The sequence below is a fragment of the Rhinichthys klamathensis genome, unplaced genomic scaffold (assembly GCF_029890125.1).
Source record: "Rhinichthys klamathensis goyatoka isolate OS25496 unplaced genomic scaffold, OSU_Roscu_1.1 h1tg000127l_1, whole genome shotgun sequence".
NCBI classification, from domain to species: domain Eukaryota; kingdom Metazoa; phylum Chordata; class Actinopteri; order Cypriniformes; family Leuciscidae; genus Rhinichthys; species Rhinichthys klamathensis.
Window position 1 is genome coordinate 3296070 of NW_026606664.1, and position 22352 is coordinate 3318421.

General features: G+C 33.5%; 1 protein-coding gene across 2 annotated transcripts; it reads right to left on the reverse strand.

Annotated features, from left to right (window-relative positions):
- Nucleotides 1–3728: 3728 nt before the first annotated feature.
- osbpl1a (oxysterol binding protein-like 1A) lies at nt 3729–22183 on the reverse strand. Of its 2 annotated transcripts, none has more exons than XM_056256556.1 (29): nt 22008–22183; nt 19575–19700; nt 19400–19485; nt 19216–19290; nt 17495–17606; nt 17286–17371; nt 17055–17199; nt 16743–16810; nt 16510–16554; nt 16100–16173; nt 15887–15950; nt 15691–15792; nt 15487–15609; nt 14382–14463; nt 14180–14286; nt 11983–12145; nt 9956–10148; nt 8997–9072; nt 8761–8895; nt 8123–8220; nt 7496–7678; nt 6994–7101; nt 6779–6868; nt 6570–6696; nt 6336–6443; nt 5717–5840; nt 5493–5583; nt 4797–4817; nt 3729–4118 (listed from the first exon to the last, which is right to left on the reverse strand). In XM_056256556.1, exons 1-29 carry the CDS (start codon nt 22048–22050, stop codon nt 4016–4018), a joined length of 2958 nt encoding a protein of 985 aa, XP_056112531.1. In that variant the 5' UTR covers nt 22051–22183; the 3' UTR covers nt 3729–4015. The 2 variants fall into 2 exon arrangements, with proteins under 2 accessions (XP_056112531.1, XP_056112532.1); XM_056256557.1 differs by having other exon boundaries at nt 21825–22183.
- Between the last annotated feature and the right edge of the window lie 169 nt (nt 22184–22352).

The following is a 22352-nucleotide window of genomic DNA, read 5'->3' on the forward strand; positions in this document are numbered from 1 at the left end:
TGTTTTTTTTGTCACTTATTTAAAAAATTGTAGATATTTTGTCACTTTTATTTCAGTTTGAAGTCCCAGGAAAGCATAATCATTTAGTTGTAATAGGTTTTTAGACTATTTGATGCCATGGACCCTCATATATGATGATCCCCTTGCAGAGGACTCGCTTCCTGAAACAAAGCCTGTTATGAGGGTAGGACTCCTATGTGTGAAAAATAGTAAGTCTTATAATAAGACATTAATAATAAGCATTTTAATGTTTATGTTCCTCCAGTGAATCTTGGCCATTTCCACCACTGGCGATGGTAATTATATTTTGGTAGAAGAACCAGGATTGTCGCTAGGTCATTTTTACTGGAGAACAAGCCCCAAGTAAAATACCGCTGTATTTAACCAGTAAAATATTATTTATAAACCTTTGTTTTTGATCTGATAATCATTTTGTGTGTGGACTACTGTTGGTAAACTGTCCCAGTCGCCTTGCTATACCAATTTGGACCTTGTCAAAGTCACTCAGATCTTTACTCCTGGCCATTTCTTGAACCCCATATTGGTCTGAGGGCTGACACACTGCTACATAAAGTGCCTTAGCTCAAGTAGAAAAAAATCGTACAAAATCAGCAGTTTTTACAGTGTACTCTGATAAATTATAACTTGTAAACCCAAATGTAATCTGCTGCAAACATGCAACAAAACTTCAATTTTAGAATGGTTGAACCCAACTGTTACAGGTATAATATAATCACCATCTGTTTTACTTCTAAATAATATATAAATTGAACAAAGCATGCTGCAAATCAACTTTAATGTAAATCAAATGTGAATTGAATTGAATGTGAATCAAATTGAATGTAGATCAGTGTGAATGCAATCGAATGTGATTTGAAAATGAATGTGACTTGAATGTGAATATGAATGTGACGAATCGAATATAAATCACATGTGAATCGAATCAAATGTGAAATAATCTTGAATCAAATATGAATTGAATGTGAATGTGGATCAAATCTGAATCGAATGTTAATCAAAGCGAATGTGAATTGAATGTGAATCAAATTAAATGTGAATCGAATTTGAATTTAATCGAATCAAATCTAATGTGAATCTAATTGAATGTAAATAGAATGTGAATGGAATAAAATGTGACTCAAATGTGAATTGAATGTGAATCTAATTGAATGTGAAGTGAATTGAATCGAATGTGAATGGAATCAAATGTGAATCGAATATGAGTCGAATAGAATGTGAAGGGGACGATTCTGGAATCCACTGCAGCTTCAATGTATATATATTGAGTGATTATAATCAAGGTATTAATCAATATTTTTCCTTCTAAATATCACGAGTTGAATGACTTCTCTAGGCTTACGGGATTTTATTTTGTTATAGAAGTTACCGGTGTGATTACTGAAATGTTCTTTTCATGTATTCTCTAATTTCTGTATTTGATATCTGAGAGGTGACTGTATCTCTGGCCATGTCTTTTTGGGAAGAAAAGTTTACTGTTAGATTAAAGTGTCCTCTCATTGAGAGAAAGAACATGTTATCTTGATGTTTTGAGAAGACTCTTAAGGAACAAGTGGCATTACAATATAATTATACATTTATTACAATTTATAATAACATTGTAATAAACATAACACTGTAATGTGTAATTACATTGTAATAAACGTATAATTACATTGTAATAAATGTATTATAACACTATAATAAATGTATAATAACACTATAATAAATGTATAATTACATTGTAATAAACGTATAATTACATTGTAAAAAAGTATAATAACACTGTAAAACATTTTTAATAACATTGTAATAAATGTATAATAACAACCTTGAAAAGAATCGCTACTTTTTTTAAATGAATCGCTACTTTTTAAAAAATGAATAATGTAACAAAATAATAATGTAACATGTATAATAATAATGTAACATGTATAATAACATTTTAATAAACATAATAACACTGTAATGTGTAATTACATTGTAATAAACGTATAATTACATTGTAATAAATGTATAATAACATTGTAATAAATGTATAATTACATTGTAATAAATGTATAATTTTGTAATAAATGTATAATAACACTAATACATGTATTACACTGTAATAAATGTTTAATTACATTATAATAAATGTATAATTACAGTGTAATGTATTACACGACCACTCATTTATTACAATGCAATAAATGTATTACATTGTAATAAACGTATAATTACATTGTAATAAATGTATAATTATATTGTAATAAATGTATAATTATATTGTAATAAATGTATAATAACACTGTAATAAATGTATTACATTGTAATAAACGTATAATTACATTGTAATAAATGTATAATTATATTGTAATAAATATATAATAACACTGTAATAAATGTATTACAATGTAATAAACGTATAATTACATTGTAATGTATAATTACATTGTAATAAATGTATAATTACATTGTAATAAACATAATTACATTGTAATAAATGTATAACTGTAAACATTGTTCAATTACATTGTAATAAATGTATAATAACAACCTTGAAAAGAATCGCTACTTTTTCCAAAAAGAATCGCTACTTTTTTCAAAAAGAATCGCTCCTTTTTAAAAAAGAATCGCTACTTTTTCTATCCGTATATTCAAAGCTACATTCATCCAAAATTAATCAATACGTTTATTACGTTTTATTATGCCATCCAGTATTGTGGGCTCTCGCGTTTCATACAAACACAGCTGCTGCTATTTTGTGACTATTGTTTTGTAGGAACCAGACCTTGGAGCAGTGGAAGAAGGTCGCCTTGTCCGATGAGTCACGTGGACAGCCATGTGTGTGTGAATGCTCTGCTGGGAAACCCTGGGTCCAGCCGTTCATGCAGACGTTAATCTACCTAATTGTAGGTGACCATTGTTGTGACTGTACACCCCTTCATGACAATTGTGGTCCTGATGAAAGTGACCGCTTTAAGAAGTATAATGCACCCTGCCACAAATTGTTCAACAGCATAGTAGGCAGGTGGTCATATTGTTTTGGTTCATTATTTTCTGTATTTCCATATTGCATGAAATGATCATACACTTTTTTTCCAGTTTTATTTAGATGTAATGTAAATATAATCGTTAATGCCTTTTAAAGAATTCTGTGCATTACATATGTATACAGGCATTATTTGACAAGATAAATCTCTAAAAAAAAAATATGCACACAAAACATGTAACACACCCACACAAAATAAATGGATATGGGGTTAAAAGTAGAATGCATTACAGATCCATGTTCCTGTCACTGACCAACTTTCAAAATTTAAAACAGAAGAATAACTAACTTATGATAAATACATAATTAAAATAAGATTGTTATATTATAAAATAATATAAGACATTAGTCAATATATTAGTGACACCATAGAGGCATCCCTCTAAATAAAAATCAACATCACGACAGAAAGAGCAGCAGAAATAGACTCACTGTCCTAATACTGTATTGTGAGTGGAAAATATGAATTTGCATATTAAAGATTGTAATCCAAACATAACAGTCATTTTCAAAATCATTTGTGTTTTATAACACATTCCACACTCAACACAGTGGGCATGTTACCAGCTTAAGAAATGACAAGTGAAAATGTTTATGTTGTTTCCCGAATAACAGAAAACCAAACAGACTCCAACTTGACCATTGGGGGACACCCAAATTTTCCTGTGGAAAAATATTTTTTTGCAGGACTAAAATAGCCCATTATTGCCATTACAGTACACTGATATTAATATATCAAGGCCAGCTTGTTACTATATCAAAAGCCTTGATTGTTGCATATGCATTTTAAATAGGAAACTGTGAAAACTCTAAATTCAGCTATACAGAGCAGTGAGTTTAAAACAGTTGTCTTTCGATAAAGTATTGCATATATAATATTTAAAATATTCACCTGGCCAACAAGCCCAAGGTACATGTTTTTTAGTTACATTAGGGGTAGTCTTAACTATACATTTATCAATGACAGGGCAAGATTCCTGTGGATCAGTATATGTCCGGTACTTGGGAATAATCACGGTCCCAGTAACCACTGGAGAACAGCCAGTCCTGAGAGCCATTGTGTGGATTTGGACCTTGATGAAACCACCTGTTTTGGGCAATGTGAAAAGGTTCAGATCAGCAAACGAATAAAACCACTGATAGTTGATTATAACAGACCGTCTCTTGGTGTTAGTCAACTCAACAGCCAAACATACTTAAGAAAATTATTCTTTTCGGACCCCTTATTACAATAATCTCTTTCTTCATTTAAGAGATTCAGTGGAGCATTTGGCTGTAACACTTAAACCGGGTGTAAAGTTTCACCCTGCTCTCGCAGTGGAAGGCCAGGGAGCTCTGTTTACATTGTCTTATTCCACATTAAAAATAGATTGTCTAAGGGGACATAAAAAACACTCATTCCATTGGTGTGACGTCTCATTTACATATGATAATCTAAAAAAAGACTATAGAAGAGACTTACTATATTATACTTATGTATAAATTTGGTGTAATACTAGTATTAAATTATTTTTTTGCATCACAAATAGTCAATAACTAACTATTTGAGGTATAAAAAAAACTTTTTAAATCATAATGGCCCACACATAAAACAAATGGTTTACTATAATTGTGTTGTTACAAATTGTTGCAAATATTTTTCTACCACAAAAACCCTAAATGTGCAGTAATTACAGACTGTGGTTACAAAGATCCCAGGAGTGATTCAGGAGTGAAACAGCAGCAGTTTAATGAGAAGGACAGAGCAACAAAGCAAGTGTCAAACCTGGAGCCCGAGGCGACGTTTCTGTTCACCGCAGTCACAGGATGGATGACAATGCCAAAAGAAATGAAAGGGAAAATGGGGTTAAATTCAAAAGACAGTGTCCAGTTAACCAGGACTAAGAGTGCTATTAAACATCAATGAGTTACTTAAGTAGATACTGTTAAGCTCTTGATAGAAAAATAAATGACTAAATTTAGTGTGCATAATAGAATTTGTTACACTGTAAAAAGTGATCAGTTGACAATGTAAAAAAAGTGAGGAAACCTATAGCCTTAAAATTGTTAAGTACTAAACTTCATGCTTAATTGAAAAAATTAAGTTATGCAAACTTAACAATTCCACAAAACTGATTTTTTTTCAATTATGCATGAAGAATGAGTTTCCTAACTTTCTTTAAGTTGTCAACTGATCAATTTTTACAGTGGATGCAGTTAGTCACAAGCAAACCCTAATTTTACACAAAAAAACTGTGTTTACATGTGCATAGTAACTGCAGTTAATTTTACAACATTTTACATGGTATTTGCCAACACTTTCATCAAAAAATTAGATTCTGAAAAACAATGTTTGAAGGAGATCCCATTTTTTATTGAATATGATTTTTGAGTACTAACAATAACTGTAGCAACTTTTGGAAAAAGCGAACAGCAAAATGATTGTGTGAAAATACAAAACTGTAATATGATATTTCTGCACCTCGTCTTCCACTCCTCATCCGACTTAGAGCGATTCTTACGTGCCGCCCTCTGTTTCTCTTCCAATCGCTTCTTCTCCTCACTAGCCAGGTCTGGGATGATCAAAAAAGAAAGAATATTTCAATGTTGCTGGTTTGCGAGAAGTTCTACAGATATGTAATGTAATATGACATCATAAGCACATCATCAGCAATGGCACAAAGATGCACACAGGAAAGCGCATACCGATGTCTCCGTTCTCCATGGCTCGAATGTCCGGCCTCAGTCGGCTGTCGGATTTTGGGATGACCGTTTCAATCTCTTTGACCAGCTCATTGAGTTGCATTGCGAATGTAGTGAAGTTGTACATCTTTTTATATGCAAATAAAACCATAATATATATAAAAAATGAGAAGATAATAAGAAACAAATGTAGAAAAAAAAGCTCAGATGACAGCATTTGTGGCATAATGCTGATTACCACAAAAATTAATTCCGACTCGTCCCTTCTTTTTAAAAAAAAAAAAGAAAAAAAAGAAGAAAAAAATCAAGGTTACATTGAGCCACTTAGAAAGGAAGTTAATTTTTGGAGATGTTAAAAGCTCATAATTTTATAAAAGCACTTACATTAATGCTTCTGTTAAAACTTGGCTTGTCATGGCTACGAAAGTTATAAAACTGGATATAATTTTACACAGTGTAGTACATATTTTTATCAGTCTAAAATCACATCAACACTCATATTGTTCACGTCTTGCGGCTATACTATTGAAACCATGATTATTTGAACATTTACAAATTGGCCCCATTCACTTCAATTGTTTCTTCAAAGGTTTCTCAGAGCGACAACTATTCTGGAACCGACCTGGGTAGAGTTTGCTGGTCTAGGTGGAATTCTCCAGAGCAACTGACTTCCTGGGATCACATCCAGTGAATCTCCACCTGGTTGAGGCGTTTCTTCTGAGTCTGATGTCTGAGAAACACCAAGAAAACAATTATAAAACATGTAGTGCATCTCTTACATTTAGCCTTATTAGTCTGGCTCTATTACAATAGACGGGTATCTTGACGAATGTTGTATGAAAACGTTCAGAAACACCTGTTTACTGCTTTTCTTGTCTTCCGACGCTTTTTTATCATTCTTCTTTTGAGTTTCGAACAGAACTGGGTCGACTATGTACATGCACTCCGTCCATTTCCCGTAAAGGATGAAAACCTTCTTTTTGCTATGTGGAATTAACAAATAATCAATATAAAATGACGTTGACATTTATCATGGAAATTAAACTCTCAATTCAAACCACTGACCTCTTGTCCAGGATGTAGCCTTCAACCTTATGCAATTCTTTCCCAAAAAGGCCACACGGTTTGAAATTCAAACAGCATTTTTCACCAGTTCTATTGGCAAATATCAGTCAAAATGATCCATCAAGGGTCAGCATTAATAGAGTTTGTAAATTGAAACCAGAACTAGTAGATTTCATCAAGTTTGTAAAGTGAAACCAGAACAGTCTGGTTGATACCTGTGGTTGATAACCTCCACACTGCCATACTGTTCGATCCACAGCTGTCCCACGATGATGTTGTGGACACAGCACGTGGGGTTCGTCCATGTGTAAGCCTCATTATGCCTGTAACAAGTTTAATATGACAGTTACTAAAACAATGGATGTCTCTGTGCGACAACTCGTGAGCTGTTGGAATTATGTGTTTTTTAAGGCAACACTATACTATAAATGTCAAAATGAATCTGCAGTGGTCAGGTAGTATAGCAGTCACATGATACAAGTCGGAGCTCTCCAAAAATTCTGAGTTTAAAAGTTGTAATTAGGAGTTCTACAAAGACGTAAACACTTTTTACAAGTCAGAATTTCGTAATTACAATTCCACCATGGTGTGAACTCGCTTATTGGAATGAGGTTAAGACCAAATTCATGTGCATACAAATACTAAACAATCCACGCAATTATTAGCAAATGAGAACCAATGTGCGAATATCAGTAAAAAGCTATCGCAAACACTTACTTAGGAAGTTCTAGAGTGATGATGCCCTTAGGTTCGGCCTCCACGCTTTTCCCCCAGAACTTCAGTTTGGGGTAGATTGAGCCATGAAACACAAAGTCCTTCTGCAATCCCTCGGCATGAAAGGCGCTGACAGGAGGATGGTGGCTCACTTGTTCCGATATCAGCCGGAAACCAAGATCATCCCTGAAGGATGAGGAAAAAACATGGTAATTGTCCCTGATATATTGATATTCACACACACACTAAGTGGAAAAAAGGTACAGTTGCAATGCTAATGTTAATGCTAACATGAATGCTAACACTTTCACATTCAAAAAAAGCAAAAGTCACATTTGTGGCTCAAAATTTTGTGGGTCCATTGCCTATTCACTTTAGTGTAGCAATGTATGAACCACGGCTCACACACAAGTTACTTTTAAACCAAACTACTTTTGCTGGTCAGCGCGACGAATTTACATGATTGTGAAATCTGTTTGTGAAATCTTTCGCTCCTGTGTGAAATTCCAGATCGAGTGGATTCATATTGAAATGACTGATTCAGCCTGTGAAAATTCACCGAACAATGGTAAATGTGACTGCACCGTAATGCTAACGTCAATGCTAATAAACTAACATTCAATCTCTCACCTGACTAGCTCGTATGTTTCTCCAAGCAGGGGGTTGAAGGGTTTACCCGTCCTTTCCCACTGAGACGCCACGGCTGATACTGCAAACGCTGCCACACACTGGATGGAAAACACATTCATTTACTTAGATGACAATCTATAGGTTAGACTAGATTTCATCCAGGTGGCTATTAAGGATTTGGGACTTTGAAAACCTTGAATCCAAGAAATATCTGTTTAAGACGCATTAAACAGGCCTATAAAAGGGTAAAGTAGTTCATAACAGTGGCGATTTTAATAGTCAAACTGATGTAGTTATAATTATTGCTCTGTCTATATGAGTTTTTGTCAATTTTGAGAGCAATGTATGTGATCACCAGTATATATAATATGTTTTAATACGATAAGACATTTTATGATAGCACAGCATATGAATGAAAATATTAGAATTTATTGCGAAATTTATTATTTATTTATTTTACAAGATATTTAGTACAAGGTTAACTAATATTTATGTCAGAACATGTGAAAATTGCCCAAAGATGATGGAAAGTTGGCTGATTAATTGGCCATTAGTCAAATTTCATAGTTATTTAGCATGTTCGACCTGTAAGGGTTTTTAGACAAATAGAGGGTCATGTATATTGTTTTTATTTTTACCTTCATTCTCTCAATAGAGTCGTCTAAAGCATTGGCCTGGTGGATGAGGTACGTGTGCTCCATATATTCTGTTAGCCTTTGTAAAAAGCTTAACGGCTCATTAAAAATAACCGGCATGGTGATCTTAGACAGCTCCTGAAAGAGAGATGGAGAGATGGAATCAATCCAAACTTAATTGCTTAATTTGATTGTTTTGAATGAAAAGTTAAAAGGTTACATGATAGTAAAAACCTCACCATCCCGATACACTTCCTCAGTATGCTCCAGATACTGAAGTCATTTCTGGAGAACATGGGAGCTGGTAAACTTGTCCTGTGGAATAATTCAAAGGAACTGAACTGTGCCTTATCAGCTTCTGAAAAATACCTGTTTACATTTAGAAACCACTAAAATAATGAAAAACGGACTAAGTTCGCTGTTTTCATGGTAACTACTGTTGTCATGCAGACGGAAAACGTCTAGACTGGTGTTATCAGACAGGTAACGGAAGCTTTATATCTTATTCAGCAAAGCAAGGCCAGTGTCAGTTTCAGACACTCCAAAACCTTCTATTTTATATAGTACTTTCTAAATGTAAATGTAATAATGAAGAAATGTAGTGTGTGGTTAATTTTTGTTAAAGCAAAAAGTAAATTTTGTGAGCAATATGAGAAGTCTCTAAAAAAGAGGGTATACATCAAAGTTTAATGGACAACAAGAAAATCAGTTAAAACAACGTGATATTTAGAACAATGTTCCAAATACAATATTATAAAATAGAGGCATCCAGAGACATCCAATAAAAATACTCTACGATCGGATGCAAAGTCAGTCAACTATCCGTCAACAGGCCATCAGTCAACATGCCGAGCCTTAAAAGTTCAAATTACGGCGTTAAACTCGGCTACCTCATCAATCTTTTACTGTTTCATTATGAGCGCCTCTTCTGGCCTTGGCTCGCTAAATTATTTACCACAAGATACAAACCAAAACAAAACAGAGAAGTTGCCTTTAAGAAACCGTGACATTAAAAAGCAAACTGGGCTGAATGTTACGTCTAAGATCACGTTTATTTTTATATTAATTGTATAAGTTTGTTTTGATTTAAAATGTCCAGTTACTTTGAACTTTCAAAAAACATTTTGCTAAATATTTATGCAATAAATACTTTGCATTAAAGAGTTGGTATTGTAGTTTTTTTTTTTTGCATTCCTACCTGTGTTTCCTCACTCCATTAACTCTGGCCGCCTCATCTTCATCCTCTTCCTCTCCACGACGATCTTCCTGAGACATCCTGCCGCCGAGATGAGTTGGGACGCTGCAGTAGAGCTCGGACTTTAAGTCCTCTCCGTCTTCGTACGAGTGGCCGGCCGCCTCAAAACAGCTCAGCACAGTCTCAGTGTCCGAATCTGTGGAAACCCAACACAAACAGACATCGCTCAGTGGGACAATGCCTGGCCGACAGCAACAAGCTCTCTGAGGAAACCTGAGCAGGGGATCAGGTGACATTTAATGGAACCGGAAATGACTGGACACATCACTGAGAAAGGTGCCTCATGATTAAGAAGCTGATTCTGAAGATTTACTTGTTACTGTAACAGTTGCTGACTGCAAGTATTAATTGGGCTCATGGTCTTTAATGATATTGTAAATCATGGAGTTCACATGATTAAGTGATAAGGGATGTAGGAATCATGACGTAATCATCTTTAATCTATACACTTGTTAACTTGCGAAAACTCATCAAACTAATTGTCATAAAAGCTGATGTTGTTGAGCCTTGGTGCTCGTGTGGGAAATGCAGGTTTGAATTCAGTTTGCGCAGTTTCATGATCCCATTCCTTCAACAGTATCTCCTCCTAATACATTTCTGTCACTCAACTATTTTATTCAATAAAAGAGGCAAAAACATACACCTGAAAACGTTACAGAAATGTGCATATTTACGATTAAATTAATACAAAAAAATCCATTCTACTACACATCTGCAAAATATAAAACATTTTTTGGGCAAAATTATTCACAAAAGTACAAAAAGTGCACTAGGGGTGTACAGATAAGCAGATAATTATTTTTTATATTATAGCCAATAATCAATAAATGGCCGATATTATACACTTTAAAGCTACACTGTGTAACTTTTTCAGTTTATTCTTAGCTAAAAACACTTAGTTCTTTCAAAAATTCACTACCGTTCAAAAGTTTGGGGTCAGTGAGAATTTTATTTTTATTTTTTGGAGGAAAGAAATCAATACTTTTATTTATCAAGGACAGTAAAGACATTTATAATGTTACAAAAGATTCTATTTCAAACAAATGCTGTTCTTTTGAACTTCCTATTCATCAAAGAATCCTAAAAACAAAAACAAAAAAACTGTACAACTGATAGACCAACAACTGTTTCAACATTGATAATAATAATAAATGTTTCTTGAGCATCAAATCCTCATATTATACTGATTTGAGAAGGATCATTTGACACTGAAGACACTGACACTGGTGATGCTAAAAATTCAGCTTTGATCGCAGGAATAAATTACACTTTACTATATATTCACACAGAAAACAGCTGATTTACACTGGAATAATATTTAATACTATAACTGATTTTTGTTGTATTTTTTATCAAATAAGCGCAGCCATGGTTAGCAGAAGAGAATTCTTTTAAAAGTATTTAAAATCGTACCGACCCCAAACTTTTGAACGGTAGTGTATATGTGCTCATTAATGTATATTTACTTCGTTCAAGTAATAAAGTATTCTCGTGAGTGTATAATATGCCATTGAAAATACATACGGGTAAGGGGTTCTAATGTCGGTCGCCATGTTGCCCCTCCATCTTGAAAGTACATTAGCCAAAGAGGGACATACCCGTTTTAACACTCGATGGCACCCTGTCGAATGTCATAATAAATAACCTATATGTTACCTGACAAATTAAATTACTGCAAATTATAATAGTTTTCTAAAATACCCTCATTACTTGAATGAAAACTCATGGACGAGGTCGAACTGGAAACCATGTTAATATTGGACTACATTGGCCACCGTAGGAGTTAAAACAAAATCGGAATTGAGAGGAACAGAAACTAATATTCACTGGATGGTCATATACCTTTTCACCGCTAGATGGGGGTAAAAATCACACAGTGTAGCTTTAAATAATACAAGTAATCCAAAAACATTTAAATGTGTGACAAGTGTGTAATAAGTAAATTAGGCAAAAGATTAAAACGTACGCACCAGACAGAGCGTCGTAGAACTCGTCTTCACTGCGGACGCTGCGGGGCGAAGATCCTTTGACCAGCGACTGCTCCAGCTCATGATGTTCAGTGGCCAGCGTCTGCAGAGCCTCTGACAGGATTTTATTCTTCTCCACCTCGTGCTCCAGTTTCAAACTGCGTGCCTGGACAAACACACACACTTAGAAATCCACTATGCAGGAGTATAATCTAGCGTTTTACATATCTGACCTGCCAAAAACAGACTTGACGAATAACCCTTAACGTGCCCCATACATGGAATACATGATACACCCATGCTCATGTTTTATATTTCCGATGTATTTGTGATCATTAACAACAACTTTGCTTGGAGTTTTTTTTTTTTTTAAAGCTCCAGTCCGTAACTTTTCCTCTTTGTCGCCATCTCTCTGTTCGAAATCTGTAACTGCAGTGATTCGCGGAATTAACATCTTTACGTGGGTTGTAAATCGGCATGAAACAGCGCGGATGAACACAGTGCTTTGAGGCGAGTGCTGCTGTCAGTCACCGCGCTGTGTGGATACTGTCATACAGAATCACAGATTCACTTTTTGAAAGTTTGACCAACATAAGAATGTTCATAAGAAAATGTCTTCTGAACAAGTAAGTAACATCCATTTTTGTTCTGACCAACTAAGGGGGAAAAAGCATTCGACATGATAAGCTTCGTTAGATTTAATCAACGCGATTTACAGCAACCGTGCAAATTATAGCCTACTTTGTTCTCAAATTCATGTTAACAACATCAGCATTGCGTGACTAATGTTAAATTTAATGTGTTTTATGGTTACCTGTGTAGTTCAGAATTCATATTCTCCATAATAGCAAAACGAGAAAGGCACAACAAAGGAAACTCCATAACTGTGTGAATTAAGAAAACGTACTGTTACACGATTGAACTATTGAAATGTCTTAACTTACTTGTTCAGCAGAAAAAAGCCGTCTCTTCTTCCGTTTTGAACCCCTTCAAAACACGGAGTTCACGCACTTTTCAAAAGCCCCGCCGATGTTAAATCCTTGTGTTCGCATGAGACGGTTTCTTTCTCTTTCTCTAGCCACCTTAAATCCGAAGTACGAAGTCTTTTGGGTTTTATAACTGCTGAATCTCCAGTTGACACTGATGATTGTTGTTTGGATCTTCCTGGATGCCATAAGTTTAATTATGTAAAGTGCTGCGAGAAAAGCCTATACATCTAAACATCTCGTCACGCGCAGTATAGCCGAAGGAGCCGAAACTCCTTCTTTATGTGTACGGGTGTGACGTAATTACGCAAAGACATGCTCGAATTTCCCGCGGAAACCCACCAGTACCACTGGAATTAAAATCATTATTACAAGCTAACCGTTTTGAATCTAGCTATGGCAAGCAGATAGTTTTGACCACTGGCAGAATAAGTTTTTTTAAATATAATTATTTATATATTATTTTTAACTTAAAAAAGTTACGGACTGGAGCTTTAAATGTTATTTTTGAGGTTTTAGTATGTTTATTTGACAAATATAGTAAATAGGGACGTAAAATTGTTGGAGAGACCGAATTCGAACTAGTGTAGTCCAAGTGAGCACCAAGGCTCAAAAGAATCACGAAAACACCACTCTGCTGTGGCTCAGTTTTTAGCACACACTTATTATAACCTCATTTTTTTTGGTGAAAATTTTTCAAAAAATGTCCAAAGATTGTTTTATGGTTATTTATAAACATTTAAAGATAGACCTGTTGTGACCTCCAAGGTTGTTAATCAATGGTATATATGCTTCTGTTGAAGTCATCTGTTCACATTATTTCAACCTATTTTTAAAATAAACAATCGTGTCTAACAGCAGAATTTGTGGTGAAAACTACATTACCCATGATGCTGTACAGAAAATTCCACCAATCAGAGTCGCGACAAACAAAAAACACCTTTAGCTCCGCCCACTCCCATGAAGCACCACGAATTACGTAATCGATTCAGTCTCCCTACACTCTCATTTCCATTACTTTCATGCTTCAAATAAAACCTTGTAATGTTGTGATTCACCTCGTACTTGGTTGGTTTGGTTCATGGCTAATATGAAGAATAATACATACAAGAATAATGTAATCACTACAGGAAAAATGAATAGAAAAATAATTCTAAAAAAGTGGGCGGGCACTAATGCACTCCATGGAATTGTGCAGCACAGTAGATACATACTCCTTCCTGTCTGGAAAAAAGCCCCAGGCACTGGTGCAGTGAGGAGCAGGTTTCACTGGAGGCTTCACAGACCTCCTTCAGCTTCTGAACGACTGTCACAGGCAATCCTGCAAGGATATAAAGAAGCACTGTGGCTTTAAAAATACAGATCTAGACAAGCGGTTGAGGCCAATCAAATGCAGCAGATGATTTAAGCTCTTACGTTCCACAAGGTCATCCTCTTTCACCATGGACAGGAGGACCAACAGCTCAGTCTCCAGTCTCTGATGGCACAACTCGGCCCGCTGCCACACAAAAGAGGAACAAGACAACAAAAATAAATGTAAGAAAAGGGATATTAAGGAAGAGAAAGGTTACGACTGTAAGAAAAGGTATGGGTCAACTTTACCACTTCCTGTGGTTAGAGTGAAAAAGGGAAGTCAGAATAAATTTTCCTGGTACTGTAGAAATATATGAGCATGAGATCAAATCTATTTAAAGTTCAATATAGTTCAAATAAAACCAAATAAACTGAATAATTTAAACTTTTCATTTATTTTTATTTTGTTTTATTCATTTAAATGTATTAACGATTTAAATGTATTAGTATGAATAAATACAAAATAAATCAATAAATACGAAAAAGAATAAATGAATAATAACAGAAAAAAACTGAAAGAATAAATAAATAAAAATAAATAAAGAATAAATGAATACATAAAGAATAAATAATAACAGAAAAAGTAAATACGAATAAATAAATACGAAAAAATAAATAAGCAAATACAGAAAGAATAATACAGAATGAAAATAAACAATGCAAAAAGAATAAAGAATAAATATAGAAAGAATTATAATTATATATATATATATATATTCATTTAAATATATATATTCATTTAAATTTACCAGCGACATAAAATCTTTAGAATATAAACAAAATTTTTTGTTTGAGGTTGTCTGTACCAACTAAACTAACACAAACTTCTTTTGTTACATATACATACGTATATATATATATATATAAACATGTACACACCCAGGTATATATACGTATATATATATGTGTGTGTGTGTGTGTGTGAATAGGTGTATGTACTATACACACACACACATATATTGTTTTCCCTGCCAGTCATCTTTGTCATAATTTCTGTAAAAAAAAAAAAAAAAAAAAAACTTTTACAGTTTATAGATAAGGTTGTCATATGATGAAGGTTTCAGAACAGCTACATGTCCTCGTAGAAGAGGAAGAAAGGGCAGTCACGTGCATTTTATCAGCTGATGTGATTGTTAGGTATGTACAATATGCAGAGGACATTTCTCACCTGAAGTGAGTCAGAAAGCTCATTTACTGACACAACGTTGTCTTCCTCTTCCTCACTGTCAGGGTCCTGTGAGCAGTAATGTGTGCTAAAAGCAGAATGTTCCTCTATGGCCTCCAGCCACCTCTGACAAATAAAACACATTCACCCAAACTCACATAATGTTCTCCACTCTAGATTAAACAAAGGAGCAGAAAGGAATCTCACTTTTCTGGTGTCTTCGGGGTTGTTCTTCTGTGACACTTTGAAATGGTGAACGCTGTCATCAAAGTATTTGACAGTGAAATAGCAGTTATCTTTCGCTTTAATCTGAAAGATGCAAAGAAAAGGAGTCTTGCAAGTCATTCAAAACCCCATAAAACATGAATCAGCATCTTATGATAAATCATAAAATGAATCTTACCATGCACTGGGCTTGTGTTAGCGGTTTGCAAACTTGCCGGCGTGTGTTTGAATCTACATCTGACCTTGATGAGTTAAAAAAAGGCTTAAAAATTACAGGTTTCAAAAAAAAATGTCTGCAACTTAAAATACGTCTTTAATTCCAGCAATTTTGCTATCATTCAATAGCATTACAAAATAGCATTACATTTTGGAAATATAGGCAGATACTCACTGTTTAGGGTACCATGACAAGACTCCATCTTGAAGAACTACCCAGTAGGAGCGCCAGCCAAAGAATCTTGAGCTCTGCAACAATAAATCAAATAAGCAATAAAGAAAATTCAAGAAAAACAGAAAGGAAAAGGAAAAAATAAATACAAAATATAATAAAAATAAGTACATAAATTTGGGGGGGGGGGGGGGTAATAATAAATGAATAATAACAGAATAAATAAAGAATACATTAATACATAAAGAAGAAATAATAACAGAAAAAATCTATAAAAGAATATATAAATAAATACAAAAAAATAAATCAGCAAATACAGAAAGAGTCAATAATACAGAATAAACAATGCAAAAAGAATGAATAATAAATATAGAAAGAATTATATATATACTAAAGGTTTTGATAAAGCATACCTTCCAAAGAGGCCCCTCAAATGTTTTAACATGCCGCGTCATGCCCTGTAGGATCAAACAAAACCAAATTCACAACATTGTACACTGATTTCACTCATTGTAAATTATGCTAAATATTATGATATATGGTGATGGACAAGGTATTTTTTAAACAAGCCGCACAAGTTATTACAAAAATATTGCATTAATTTGTGACACTCTTACATCAGAACTGTCCAGTTAAATGAACCTACTTTCATAACATTTCCTGCAATGATCTGCTTCATTTCCGCATCATTAGCCAAATCAAAAACAGTCTGATCTGAAAACAAATATGCAAAAATAAACATCAGCATGTTTCGGGCGACCACAAAATACCCTTATAAAATACATATATTTAATCAAGTTAATGATTCATATAAATTTGTAGACGTACTGAATTGATAGAGTAAAAAATTGGAACAAATCTGAAACAATAAGACCATTAATTAAGAATATATTGACTTTTAACACAACAGCTTTGAATGCATTAGAAAATGATGCCACAATAAGTTGTCGCTGGGTACCGTTTTTGTTCTTGACATTAGGGTTGGCCTTGAGTTGCAGGAGTTTGATGGCACACTGTTTCTGACCCCTGTAAGCGGCGCAGTGCAGCGGCGTGTTTCCCAGCAGGTCCGTGCAGTTTATGTCCGGGGGTTTCTTCATGTTTAGCTACGCGAGTAACAAGAGAGTTATTATCAACGTTTAAACGATGCTACATGATGTAGACGTCTTTAAAATGGTATAGCAAAGGTTACCAGTCTAGTGAGGGTAGATATGGTTCCTTCCCGCGCCGCCTCCAGCAGCTGCTCCTCTCGTTTCCTCTCTTCAGTCCTCTCCGCAGCTAGTTGGTAAAAAAGTATCAGTAATGATCTAGTAACAAAAGTAATTACCCAGTAGATTTGATCCAAAGCGCCTTCGGTACACTTAGTAGAGGGACGTTTTCATGCAATTTCAGCATGCTTACCCTCCAACATGCTTTTAATCTCAGCGCTCTGGGTAACATCTTTAGGTATCTCCGCCGTCCCATTGATGACAGAAGGACAAGCGTCATACTGAAGAAGCAACATTACAACCTCCTAAACAGCAAAGTCAGCATTCGGTTAGTATTCAGAGTCCAATCAGTGTTCGGCGTTCAGCAGACAATCTGTATTCAGCATTCAGGTGAGTAGTTATGTTGGTTAAAAACATGACATTAATTATGAATATTTTTTTTTAACAATTAAGACATATTATTTATTGATGATGAGATGATAATAATAATAATTATGAAATTACTATTATTGTAATTATAGAATGTATAACAATAATAATAATTTGTTTTATTAATAATTATTATTGTACAATTGTTGTTGTCATATTTATGCCAAGTTCTTTTGTCAATAAATGTCAATAAAAACATAATATTTATTATGAGAATTGTATTAATAATTAGAATATTTCTAATTGCATAATAATACAATTATGTTATTAATAAAACAACTATATTATTAATTAATTATAAATAAAACATAATATATTAATAATTAGTATTATATTAATAATTACAATAGTGGAAATTAACATAAAAACAATAATAATAATAATAATAGATAGTCATAATTAATATTATTGTAATTATAGAATGTATAATAATAACATATAATAATAAATTGCTTTAACGATAATAATAATTATTACCATAAACATGACATAACAACAATGGTAATAATAATTATCATCATTAAAGCAATTTATTATTATATGTTATTATTATACATTCTATAATTACAATAATATTGATTATTACCATAAACATGACATAACAACAATGGTAATAATAATTATTACCATTGCTGTTATGTCATGTTTATGACAAGTGGATTTGTCAATAAGTCAATAAAACATGGTATTTTATTAATAATTAGAATATTACTAATTACACAATAATATGAATAATACATTATAATATTATTAATTAAATAAATTAATAAAACGTTAAAATTCATTAGTAGTATTTTATTAATTAGAATACTACTAATTATATAATAATAAAAAATATTAATCATAATAAAATTAATAGTATTGTAATTAGAAAATGTATAACGATTCAAACATATAATAATCAATTATTGTATTAATAATCATTATTTTTACCACTGGTGTCGTCATATTTATACCAAGTTGTTTTGTCAAGTCAATAAAACGTAATATTCATTATGAGTATCTATTAATAATTAGAACATTCCTTCATAACAATATTAATAATAATATGTAACATGATTAATACTTATTAATACAATTATTATCATCAACTAACTATAAAATGTATAATAATTATCAATAAATCATTTTATGAATAATTATTAAATACTGTTGTTTTATTTTATTATATAATTTATGCCAAGTTGTTTTGTGATCTGAAAGGTTGCAAATGTATTTCTATCTTTGTTTTGAGCAGTCTAATTGTTAAGCTACACATTCTCTTTTAAATCCAGGAAAATGTTTATAATTATCCAGAAACATACACCAAATAAATGACTTTGCCTTTGAATTACAACGTTGGGTGCTATTTTCTTAAGATACTAAGAAATGGGCCCCTCTAAAATGGGCCCATCATTTACCCATCAAATAACCAAATATCACTCTAGCTCTAGCTTAAATCCATAGTCTCAGTGCATTATGATATATTATAGAAGTAATACGTACTTTCCTCCCTGTGAATGCTGCTTTATGGAGGGCCGTGTCTCCGACATTATTTGGCAAGTTGGCATCTGCTCCAGCCTGTAAGAAGCACAGATGAGCTCCCGCAAAGCCATTCTTCTCATAATAAACATACACATATATCATACATAGAATGTGTGTTGTATCAAAAGCCCGAGATGATCGATACCTTCAGTAATGCCTCAACAACATCCTTATGTCCAAAGTAACTGGCCAGATGAAGAGGCGTCCAGCCATGATTTGATTTGCTCTTGCCTGAAACAATGCAATGCCATTAGAAGTACTCAAAAATATGTAGATAGATATGAACGGTCAAACAAAGGAAACCTAATGACGTGCCCTACCCTTGCAGTTGATGTCGATGTTGGCCTCCTCCTTTATCTTGGACATCAATAGCCTCTGGATACCTTCTAGGTTCCCGTTCCTGGCATCCCTGAGGAACTGCTCCTCCGGGTCCAGCTCCTCCATGGCTTTACCAAAAAAAACAACCAAAACAGCATTATAATCATAAACCTGAGCCAGTAAGTGTGAAGAAGAGCAGGCCTGTGAGAAATTATATCTGGAACATCAACAATCAGAAAATCATTCGATCCTTCAAGATGTTGTGAAATCCATTGTCATTTTTCTTTGCACTAATCAACAATTATGAAGGCAAATTCTTTTAATGACTGCCATGTGATTTCCTTGTTTAGTTTGGAGGAAAAAGAAGACAAGCACATGACACCGCTTCGATGGGCAGGACTTTTCATTAAAAATATGCCGACATGAAGTTCAGGCTTTTGAGGAATGTTTATTTGTTTATCTCTCAATCATCATTGTATTGCATTGCTTTATAGGTTTTTGGATTACACTTTATTTTAAGGTGTCTGTGTTACAGTGTGATTATTAAACATTTAAGTACCGAGTAATAATAATTAACTACATGTACTTACTATAGGGTTAGGATGAGGGTTTGAGGTAACACTTTATGGTTACACTTTATTTTAAGGTGTCATTGTTACAGTGTAATAATATATTTAAGTACTGAGTAATAATAAGCAACTACATGTACTTACTAAAGGTTAGGGTAGGATTAGGATTTGGTTAAGGGGTTACTTGCATGTAATTATGGATAATTGACTGTTATTACTATGGTAAGTACATGTAACATATGTAATAAGGACACTGTAAAATAAAGTGTTACTCACTATTTTACAGTGTCCTTGGTACATATGTTACATGTACTTACCATAGTAATAAGTTAACAGTAAATTATGCATAATTACATGCAATTAACCCTCAACCAACACCTAATGCTACCCTAACCCTATAGTAAGTACATGTTAATTAATATTACTCAGTAGGCCTACTTAAATATATAATAACACTGTAACAATGACACCTTAAAATAAAGTGTAACCGTGTTTGGTTTAGGGTTAGTTGCATGTTATTATGCATCATTTAAAGTTATTACTTCAGTAACGTGTAACAATGACACTGTAGAATAAAGTGTTTCTCTGTTTTTGCCCTCACAATAAAAACTACAGAGCTTTGATCATAAAACTAACACACATTATTAGAAGATAGAGTGACAAATAGTATATGCATTTTATGTAAGTAGACAAGGGAGGATTATTTATAAAGCACATTAATATACAGCGATTTACAGAAAATATACATTATTCTTTTTTTTTATTGCGTGGCGGAAACAAGCTTCCATAGTTCGGGTCCTGTCAGGTGTCTTGCGAGAAACAACTGTGCGATGAAAACACTCAATTGTGAGGGGGAAAAAAGTCTGAATTGTGGGATAAAATGTCAGTTTGCCTTTTTTATTTTTATTCAGTTGCAGAAACAAGCTTCCATAAGTATGAGCATCATATTCTTCTATCTAGCCTACTATATGAAGTATATACTATGTTATACTAAACAAAAACATATGCAAATGTATTTTTTATCAATAAACTATCAAAAAAATAAATCGATTTTTCATACTATTTCATAACTCAGGCTTTCCAGCCGTTTAGACGTCGACAGCCAGTGAACCAACCAAGAAAGAAAAATGTCTTGGTATGCAGATTAACAACGTCACTTTTAACGCGATAAGCGTTTGGTAAATCATAAAGCTTTCTTTGTGATGAATGTAGGCCAGTAGCCTAAAGGAAACATGTAGCTATATTTACGAGCCAAAACATAAATCAAAACGACTTAAAACGATAAAACAACTGGGTAACCCTTATAAAAAGCCTCGAAACCCGTTTTTATAGACTGACTCTTTCAGTTCATTTAGATCCGAGAAGTGGAGATCATGTCAGCAGGATGTGGGTTTATCACTTGACTTAAAGAATTAGGTGAGAATTTGGCCATGAGCTGGAGTCAAAAATAGTCGGAGATATATGCAAAGCAGCGTAATAAAACCCAAATATTATATATTAATCAACATTCTTTGATGGATATGCAAAGCAGCGTAATAAAACCCAAATATTATATATTAATCAACATTCTTTGATAAGTCTACCACTTTCTAAACATTTCAAATTTAACTTATTAGAATCTTATCAGAAATATATTTGCATATGTGCATATCTTACTTAAAAATAGATATAAAGGAGACTTGCCTGTTTTTGAAAGTTAACGCATGACTTGAGGTTCGAGACACGCTAACATCCCTAATCCAGAGTCACTCCGGAAAAAATAAATAAATAACATTACATTAAAAAAAAAGACTTTCATAAATTGTGCTTTATCATAGATAGATTTGACAAAGCATGTGATGCAAGCTTCCTGTTTGTGTAACTCACGCATGTGGTTCTGTCCTAATAGTGCAAAGTTCTTTACAAGCATCTTCAACAAACATCTTACAATCTGTTGTGCAACTACACACAGAATGTGCGCGTGCCGACGCTCGCGAAATGAACGCAAACACAAACTAACATCACACGGCAGTGTGTGAATGAACAGCTGACTAACAAAACACATGATGACGATGCACTTCCGGTTTTGATAAAAACAGTAAACAGATTCAATAAAAGTCTTCAACTACTACAACTGATAATAATAATCATCATAATAATAACAACAACAATGATAATAACAACAACAAATTAATAAATACATGAATAATCAAATTAAATTAAATTTCACAG

Bases quoted from the DNA above. Each gene is read 5' to 3' on its own strand.
- osbpl1a (XM_056256556.1), bottom strand. From the start codon at position 22,050: ATGCTTGTAAAGAACTTTGCACTATTAGGACAGAACCACATGC. The intron at 17,200-17,285 runs GTAACCTTTGCT...TTACTCGCGTAG, and splicing joins TATCTACCCTCACTAGACTG to CTAAACATGAAGAAACCCCC. The intron at 8,896-8,996 runs GTGAGGTTTTTA...TCTCTCTTTCAG, and splicing joins TGAGGAAGTGTATCGGGATG to GAGCTGTCTAAGATCACCAT.